The sequence below is a fragment of the Priapulus caudatus genome, unplaced genomic scaffold (assembly GCF_000485595.1).
Source record: "Priapulus caudatus unplaced genomic scaffold, Priapulus_caudatus-5.0.1 Scaffold658, whole genome shotgun sequence".
In the NCBI taxonomy this organism is placed as follows: Eukaryota; Metazoa; Priapulida; class Priapulimorpha; order Priapulimorphida; family Priapulidae; genus Priapulus; species Priapulus caudatus.
Window position 1 is genome coordinate 80,497 of NW_014577719.1, and position 10,148 is coordinate 90,644.

The 10,148-nt window shown below is 43.6% G+C and overlaps 1 protein-coding gene across 1 annotated transcript in view; it reads left to right on the forward strand.

Moving 5' to 3' along the window:
- The first annotated feature begins 7,769 nt into the window (after positions 1-7,769).
- Positions 7,770-10,148, forward strand: part of LOC106812534 (tether containing UBX domain for GLUT4-like) — a 17,778-nt gene continuing 15,399 nt past the window's right edge. The window contains exons 1-2 of the mRNA XM_014816430.1: positions 7,770-7,864; positions 8,048-8,055. Coding sequence (XP_014671916.1) covers positions 7,787-7,864; positions 8,048-8,055 — 86 coding nt within the window. The 5' untranslated portion in view covers positions 7,770-7,786. The remainder of the gene's footprint in view (positions 7,865-8,047; positions 8,056-10,148) is intronic.

The window sequence follows — 10,148 nt, forward strand, 5'->3', positions numbered from 1 at the left end:
ATTTGAAAGTGATGAGGCTTTTTTTCATTATTCATTATTCATTATATTTCCGTGGCAAATTCTAACACGGTTGGAAAGTACACCCTGATCAACCTATATTATTGTACAAAAACAACACTATTCAGCAGCTGTTCTGTTCTACACAACTAACATCAAGGTCGAATTTTCAGCGATATTTACAACAATGTAATGTATGTGAATGAAAGAACATACGAGAAGAATTAAAAATACATAAAATAGATTACATTTTTAGCGCAGCCTACTTTGCCGGACCATGACGCGCGCGGTTGTACGGTAACTGTTACCTCAGTTCCTATGGCTTAATGCTCAGGCACTTGGAGATACATTCAATAAAAATATAATGCGTACAATAATACGAATCTATTATATTTCTAAAAATAAACTATCGAATAAAATCTACTCTCCCTACTCTTCTCTTACTACGTTCTCTTTCACCTATATTGCCGAGCAATTTCCTGTATAATGGCCGGTCCCAAATGCTCATCTGCAGACACCCGCTGGCGCTGCCGCACCGCTAGCTGCTGGCACACGTGACACGTACCATAAATATATAGTGTATAATACTACATATATATTTATGTCACAAATTATGTGTATATTTATGTAGTTATCATATTTAGTGTCAATGGTGCCAGGCACGCTAGCGTGCGGCAGCCAGCGTGGTGTTGGCAGATGAAGGCATTTGGACCACCATTTACGCAGGAAATTGTCGTCAAGAATACTACGCAGTGCTAGCATCCGAGGAACTTGGTCGCATACCTCCAGGCTACGCATAGGCACATGCCACTCACGACAGTGATCGCGTGGACTCGCGTACACGCAAAATGCCGAAAATATGCACTGCTGGCGCTATATCCTTTCATCCGTCCTCTCTCGCTCTCCTCTCTCTCAATCTCTCACCACACGACGCACAGGCTCTCTCTCTCTCTCTCTCTCTCTCACACACACACGCACAAGCTCTTTCTCAGCACACACACGCACAGGCCTCTCTTATTTCTCACACCACGCAGCACACACACCACACACACACACAGACACACACACACACACTCTTAGCTCTCGTCTCTCTCTCTCACGCATACACACCAGCACATACACACTTCCCATCTCTCTCTCTCTCTCAAACACACTCACGACATCACGACTCGGCAATTCGAGCAGAGCGTCTCGGTTGCGCAATCATGTGTGTGGCGTGTCCGCTAAGATCACTGTGTGAGAATGGATGTCCGACGCGTAGCCTAGCGCTCCCCGTCGCGAAACCGGCGATCGCGTAGGCCAACGGCCATAATAATAATACAGTAAACTAGGAGGGCCTAATAGCCTGAATTACACCCATTGACAGTTCTGGCCGCGCTATGTTCTGCGCCATTAGTTACGCCATCTCGCCGGCAGAGCCCAGCGATGTGCGAAAGTAAACTCGCACCATATTGTTTACTCGATGCCTTATCTTGCCTTGCATCGCAGGTCGCTCACCTTTGTGTCGGAAAAAACAGTGCACGTAGCAGGGAATAGAGCACCCGATAATGGATGACGCTGACGTGACATGACACTGTGATACATTTAAATTATGGTCAATGCTAGCTGTTAGTACCTATAGCCGCTTACATTAACTGCCGCTGGGCATATAGACCGACCATGCGGCATGCAATGGACCAACGTAACTCAGCCATGTCAGCGGGAGCTAATGTATTTCCGCAGATGTAGCCAGGGGTGGGCCGGGTTGTCTGTTTGGTTGTGGACCCAAAAAAAAATTGTTGTTGGTCAAGTTAACACAAATTTAACAATAGTAATTTGTTTATCTTTCTATGGACAAAGAACAATATAAATCTCGTTTGATCGCTTATTTGATTACTTGACAACAACACATGTTTTTGTCCAAAAAAAAAAAAAAAAAAAAAAACCCTCCCCAACCCGCCCACGCCCCCACATGGGGAATACATAGTTCCCGCTGACTGGGCGCTGCTGCAGCGCCGCAAAATGGCCGTTTGAAGTTCGCAAAAATCGCAATGTCTTGATTCACAAGAAATTACCGCAAGTATACCATTTGCAAGACGATTAGTTAGAGGTTTCAATTTTAGTAGCGGCTGATAACTTAAGACATATTCACTTCGGATAGAGGGCATTAATTGGCCTAGCCATGACAAACGTTTTGATGTCGGGGTATAAATCGGGGATAAGTGTCGTACATTGCATGCCCCATGCGGTTCGATCTATAGCCCAGCGCGCAAGTTAATGTAAGCGGCTATAGTACTAGAGCTAGGTCACATGCATGCTCTAAAAGTCTTCCTTAAGCCAAACGATGCGTTTGAGCAGCCCTTCATACTACACGTTAACACCATGTGTCCGCGCATTTTACTCACGCTTTTGACGGAAACTCTCCCGACCTTTGACTTAGGCTAAGCGCATGGGCAGTGTTAACTCTCAACGGGTGTATAGGTGAAAGAGAGTAAGAAAACATTAAGACTTTGTAGTAAATAGTATTCGTATTATTTAGCATATATTTTATTGAACGCTCCAAGTGCTGTGGCATAATGAATGAATGAAAACAAATGTTGCTTTTCAATTTGTTATTAGGCCTAGGCTATTCATGATCACTTCTGTCATAGTCATACTCATACTCATACTTATAAGTTATAGTCATAGATCTTTCGTCACTTCTGTCAGTCTTCTTCAGACCAAGTTCTATATCTTATGCTTCTGTCTTGAACATATGTTCTCGTTAACGGTCATGCAAAGATATTTGCACACGTTACTTACCAAACAACTGAAAGGGCAGGCGATCATCTGACCAAGTGGATTATATAACAGGACTAAATTCATCTAATATTAATTATTATTATATATTTTCTCATTCAATCATGTAATCCGTCAGTGTCCTGTCAACACATGGACAGGGTGGGCGCTGCACAAAACTCGGCCTAAATTTTAACAAAACACGCCTGCAGATGGCGCGTGGAGCGCAATAGCTTGCAAGTGGAAGCAAACATGACTAGTGTTGTTGTCTTATGCCAAATGGGCAGACGAGTTAATGTACAACGTAATCACAAGCACTGCACTACTTACAGGTGTAGTTAGATATTCTAACGACAGACATATCAAATAGTCCTCATTATTTAAAAGTCTGCTATATTCTTTATGTATCTTTAGAATTAACGACACAAATTTCCAGATAAACATTTAACATAGACATAGTCATACTCATACTCATACTCATAGTCATAGTCATACTTATGCTCATACTCATAGTCATAGGGTCTAAACCGTCTATGTCCCCTAGGGTACTGCCGGAACGTACCCTGGTACGGTCCGGTATACCGAACGTAGCTGATATGGTAAGGGGTATGGTTAGGGTGAGCGTTAGGGAGTAGGCGTAGGCAACTCCCTCCCCCGCCCCCAACACCCCGCGGCTCGCCCCCCTATGCTTCCAAGAAATGGTATTGCTAGGGTTAGAAACGTTGTATTGACGTTAGTATATTGAACGTTTATTGACGTTAGTATAGAACGGTGTATTGACGTTAGTCACACAGCCTGGTCGGGTTAGCGACTCCCTAGACTCGTTAGTGGAGTAGGCGAGGTACGGTCCGGCATATAGATAGTAGTATTTAGTGCCAGGGTACGTTCTGGCAGTACCCTGGGGGACATAGACCCCATCAGCCATACTTATAGTCATAGTCATACTCATACTCGTAGGTGCCATCCAACCTCATTCGTTCCGTTCGTTGAACTTCATCGGCTAAATAATAACCAGATTTTGGCAACTGCCATAATTTCATCATTGGGTGATCATGCAAAGGTCACTATTTACTGTCAGACACTGTGCCTTTACACACACTGTGTGTGACAGACTCTCAAGGTACCAGTGTAGTTAGCTCTAGTACTATACTATAGCCCGCTTACATTAACTGCCACTGGCAGCTGCTGCCAGCCGCCGCCGCCGCCGCAGAGGCTTGCCAGCCGCTGCCAGCGGCAGTTAATGTAAGCGGGCTATAGTACTAGAGCTACAGTGTAGTGAGTTCGCTCTAGTACTATAGCCCGCGTACAGTTGCCGCAGGGCTATAGAGCATTCTATTACGAATGCTAGGGACCAACTTATTCACGGTTACTCGCGGCTATAAAACGTCTGTGGTAGGCAATTAATGCCTCCGAAGTGAATGTCTTAGTTAAGTTATATCAGCTACTAAAATTTAACCTCTAACTATTGTTGAAATGGTCTGCTTGTGGTATTTCTTGTGAACGAACATTATTTACGAACTTCAAACGGCTATTTTTGGTGGGGGTGCAGCAGCGCCAGTCAGCGGGTTGGTCCCTAGCATTTTTATATAGCATGTTCTATAGCCCTGCGGCAACTGTACGCGGTCTATAGTACTAGAGCTATGTAGTGAGTGTACTTTATGTTTCATGACACTGCAATAAATTCACCAGCACACGGCCACGGCACAGGGACGTTATTGTAATTGTGTACTGCCTTTTCAGGTTTTAGACGAAGCATGTAAGAAGCAAGGATTCGCATCGGAGGAGTATGATTTGAAGTGAGCAACAGTTCACTTGTATACTTCTTGAATTGTTTTAGATATCAGTCAACAAGAAACTACACCTATAACCTTTTAATTATGTCCACGATGTGACATGGAAATTATAGAAACCTTAAAAGCTCTGAGTCTGGTTATAGACGTTGAATGCTGCCCATAAAGACAAACTATCGTTAATGATACTCATTGCAACTACGTCAGTAATGTTTGATTGACCACATGAGGCCCATAGGAAATTATGTACTCAGTTAACGTCAACCAAAAATTTGAAAGTGATGAGGCCTTTTTTCAATTTCATTACTTCATTATATTTCGTTGGCAAATTCTGTAACAGGTGGAAAGTACCCCTGTCACCTATCATTATTGTACAAAAACAAACTATTCAGCATGTGTTCTGTTCACAAACTAACATCAGGTCGAATTTTAGCAGATATTTACAACATTATACTGTACTGTTGAATGAAAAGACATACCAGCAAAACTTAAAAATACATAAAATAATTTGACATTTTTAGCGCAGCCTATTTGCCGGACCATGCACGCGGTCTGACGGTAACTGTTACCCAGTTCCTATGGCTAATGTCAGGCACTTGGAGATACTTCAATAAAATATAATGCGTAAATAAATCGAAATCTATTTACTACTTCAAATAACTTAACGAAATGTCCTTCCCTACTCTTCCTCTATACTCTCTTTCACCTGATTATTGCGACAATTTCCTGTATAATGCCGTCCAAATGACTCATCTGCAACACACACGCTGGCTGCCGCCAACGCGTAGCCTGCCTGCACAACTGACACGTACCATAAATATATAGGTGTATAATACTACATATATATTTATGTCACAAATTATGTGTATATTTATGTCAGTATCTATTTATGGTGTCATGTGCAGCAGGCTACGCGTGCTGCGGCAGCCACGGCCGCGTGTGTTGCAGATGAGGCATTTGACGCACATTTACCAGGAAATGTGTCGCAATGAATACTACGCAGTGGCCTAGCATCCGGAACTTGGTCGCATAGCCTCCAGGCTACGCATCCAGGCACAATCCACTCACACAGTGATCGGTGGACTCGCGTCACGCAAATGCCAGAAAATATGCACTGCTGCTGGCTATATCCTTTCATCCGTTCCTCTCCGCTCTCCTCTCTCTCAATCTCTCAACACACGCACAAGCTCTCTCCTCTCTTTACTCATCCTCTTCTCTCACACACACACGCCACAGCTCTTTCTCACACTACACACGCACAGCCTCTCTGTATTTCTCACACACCACACACACACCACACAAACACACACAGACACACACACACACACCTCTTAGCTCATCGTCTCTCTCTCTCACGCATACACACCAGCACATACCACATTCCCTCTCTCTCTCTCTCTCAACACACTCACACACACACTTCTGGCAATCGAGCAGGTAGCGTCTTCGTTGCGCAACTCATGTGTGTGCGTGTCGCTAAGATCACTGTTGAGAATGGATGTCCGAACGCGTAGCCTAGAGCTGCCCCGTCCGCGAACCGGCGATCGCGTAGCCAACCGGCCATAAATAATACGAGTAATACTAGGAGGGCCTAATAGCCTGAATTACACCCATTGACAAGTTCTGGCCGCCTATGTTCTGCGCATTAGTTACGCCATCTCGCGCAGAGCCCGCATGTGCGAGTAACTCCACCATATTGTTATCTCGATGCCTTTATCTGCCTTGCATCGGCAGTCGCTCACCTTTGTGGTCGAAAAACAGTGACTGTAGCAGCGAATAAAGCACCCGATAATGATGTACCTGAGTGACATGACCACTTGTACATTTAAATATGGTCAAATGCTAGCTCGTGTACTTAAAGCCGCTTACGATTAACTGCCGACTGGCTGCATATGGAACGACCCATGGGCATGCAATGGACCAACGTACTCAAGCCACTGTCAGCGGGAGCTAATGTATTTCTCGCAATGTAGCAGGGTGGGCGGGTTGTCTGTTGGTTTTGGACCAAAAACATTGTTGTTGGTTCAAGTTAACAAATAAACAATAGTAATTTGCTTTATCTTTTCATGGATCAAAAACTAATGAGTTTCAGGGATCTCGTTTGATCCTTATTTGATTAACTTGACAACAACAATGTTTTTGTCCACAACCTCCCAAACCCGCCCACCCTCCACATGGGGAAATACATAGTTTCCCAAAACGCTGAGCTGGCGCTTGCTGCAGGCGCCAGCAAAAATGCCCCGTTTGAAGTTCGCTAAATCGGACATGTTTGTTCACAGAAATACCGCAAGTAATCCAATTGCAACGATAAGTTAGAGGTTTCATATTTTAGTAGCCGGGCTGATAATTCAAGACATATTCACTTCTGGATAGAGCATTAAATTGCCTACCACAGAACGTTTTAGATGTCGGGGTGTATAATCGGGGATAAGTTGGTACCAGTTGCATGCCCCATGGGTCGATCTAATAGCCCTAGCGGCAGTTAATGATAAGCGTCTATAGTACTAGAGCTAGATCACATGGCACTGACTCTAAAAGTCTTCCTTAAGCCAAACGATCCGTTTGAGCAGCCCTTCATACTACACGTTAACACCATGTGTCTGCGCATTTTACTCACGCTTTTGACGGAAAACTCTCCCGACCTTTGACTTAGGCTAAGCGCATGGGCAGTGTTAACTGTCAACGGGTTGTATAGCGTGAAAGAGAGCTAAGAAAACATTAAGACTTTGTAGTAAATAGTATTCGTATTATTTAGCATTATATTTTATTGAAACGCTCCAAGTGCCTGTGGCCTAATGAATGAATGAAAACAAATGTTGCTTTTTCAATTTGTTATTAGGCCTAGGCTATTCATGATCACTTCTGTCATAGTCATACTCATACTCATACTTATAAGTTATAGTCATAGATCTTCGTCACTTCTGTCAGTCTTCTTCAAGTTCTATATCTATGCTTCTGTCTTGAACATATGTTCTCGTTAATCGGTCATGAAAGATATTTGCACACTTACTTACCAAACAACTGAAAGGGCAGGCGATCATCTGACCAAGGTGGATTATATAACAGGACTAAAATTCATCTAATATTAATTATTATTATATATTTCTCATTCAATCATGTAATCCGTCAGTGTCCTGTCAACACACTGGACAGGTGGCGCTGCACAAAACTCGGCCTAAATTTTAACAAAACACGCCTGCAGATGGCGCGTGGAGCGCAATAGCTTGCAAGTGGAAGCAAACATGACTAGTGTTGTTGTCTTATGCCCAAATGGTAGACGAGTTAATGTACACGTAACTCCAAGCACTGCACTACTACAGGTGTAGTTAGACTATTCTAACGACAACATATCAAATAGTCCTCATTATTTAAAAGTCTGCTATATTCTTTTATGGTATCTTTAGAATTAACGACACAAATTTCCAGATAAACATTTAACATAGACATAGTCATACTCATACTCATACTCATAGTCATAGTCAATATGTCTCTTATACTCATAGCTCATAGGGTCTAAACCGTCTATGTCCCCATAGAGGTAACTGCCGGAAACGTACCCCTGGGTCAACGGTCCGGTATAACCGAACGTAGTGATATGGTAGGGGTATGAACAAGAGTGAAGTTGGGGGGGGGGATGGGGGACGCAGATCCACTGCCACTACCCCCGTGTGTGTACTACGGGATGTGGATTGATTGCCACTACCCCCTGTTTTTATGTAGTAGATGCATGGAGCATATCTATGGGATGTAGATTGACTACATTAAGTCTTCATAGGATCAAGGAACCACCAATTGATGCCACTAAGCTACAAAAATAGTAATGAATAACAAGAAAAACCCTTGTACTTTTCGCGAATCTTGATCAAACTGTGAGGGCAGTCTATTTGCATGCCTGAATCGTTTACTGCATGTGTAAAAGATGTTTACACATTAACCCATTTATAAAGGAAACAAGTTATTCGTTCATACTCTTGATTACGTAGTTACGTACATACCCACAGACGTATTTCTTGCCATGTTGATCATTCATTTTAAAGACGAAGCCAGAATCCGATGAAACATTTTCAGCCTTGTGAATATCTTGGACAGCTGTATTAAACTGAACCTAAAAGCGAACATGCATTGATATTACCCCCCAAAATCTTTACGTTAAAAGTAGCTTCCCTCAAACTTTCCACGTAAATTTTTGTAACAAACCACTGTAAAAACGTAAGTAAATTATTCACTAAACTTTAACTGAACGTTAGCTTTGAAAATAATACAGTAAAAATATGTATCAAGCCTATATTTGCTCATCGAAGGTTAGGTGTATTGGAAAACTTCCGACAAATCTACGAATCTTCCGATGAGGCGACACCGGCAGGCATCAGACTAACTGAAAGACTCATTAATCTTCTAAAATCGTCCCGAAATCATTCGGAAACGAGTTAAGGAACTATCTCACAAATAAATAGAGAAGTCAATAAATGAAGAGCAATTTAGACTCGCCCGTAAGCATATATATAATACTGATTACTTCAGCGTAAAGATTATTACGGGTTAACGCGAGCATACCTTTAACCCGAGCTTGGCGGCGTAGTCTCGGAGATAGTCGACGTAGGTGTCGGCGGACGGGAAGAAGTCGTGCGTGTAACGTGCGACGCGCAGAGAGTCGTCGTCGCTGAGCAGAGAGTTCCAGTCGTGCCGCAGGTTGAACTCGCGGTTCGTCTTCCCCGTGTGTCGCTTGTTGATGCTGATCAGCTTGCGGTGACGCGGGTACTTCGCGAAGAACGAACCTGCAGCGGAGAGGCGGATTCGTGACGTGGAGACGGGTTCCGGAAACGCGATCGGAACAAGGTGAGGACAGGTTCCGGAAACGCGATCGGAACAATGTGAGGACAGGTTCCGGAAACGCGATCGGAGCGCGTGCCACGACACGGAGACGGGTTCCAGAAACGCGATCAGATCGCATTCCGTGACGTACAGATGGGTTCCGAAAATGCGATCGGAACAATGCGGAGATGGGTTCCGTAAAAAAACGAGATCACATCGCGTTCTGTGACGCGAACACGGGTTCTGGAAACGCGTTAGGAATGTGTTTCGTGACGTTCATGGTGTATCGATCCGATCGATAAGAAAATACCCGTTTCTTTGCGGGTGTTCAACCAGCGAGCAGTAAAGTAATGTTTAAATATGAGAGGTAAAGTTCGGGGCGAGATTTTGACGCAAACCTTACCTACTTCGCTCTCCCGTTCGTAAACTACATAATCTCTTTTGGCTTTCCCGAGAAAGAAAGCCATCTGCAGTCCAGCGGGGCCGGCGCCGACAACGCAGTAGTCGTGGTACACATCAGCGTCACTACTCTCTTCTTCAGCATGACTGCACGTGGGATGGGAAAACAGTGCCAGCAGCGTGACACACCAAATGGGAAATCGTGTCATTTCTGACGATCTGTAACTAGAGAAAAAACATGGTAATCTCCACACACAACATAGCCATGGCCCATGGGCATTAGACGCTTATATAGCTAGGGTAAGACATGGTTAAAGTGATTACGTCACCGCAAATAGTAAAAAATAACAAAAATATTTCCACTTTTTCACAAAATATAAGTAATTCTGTTTA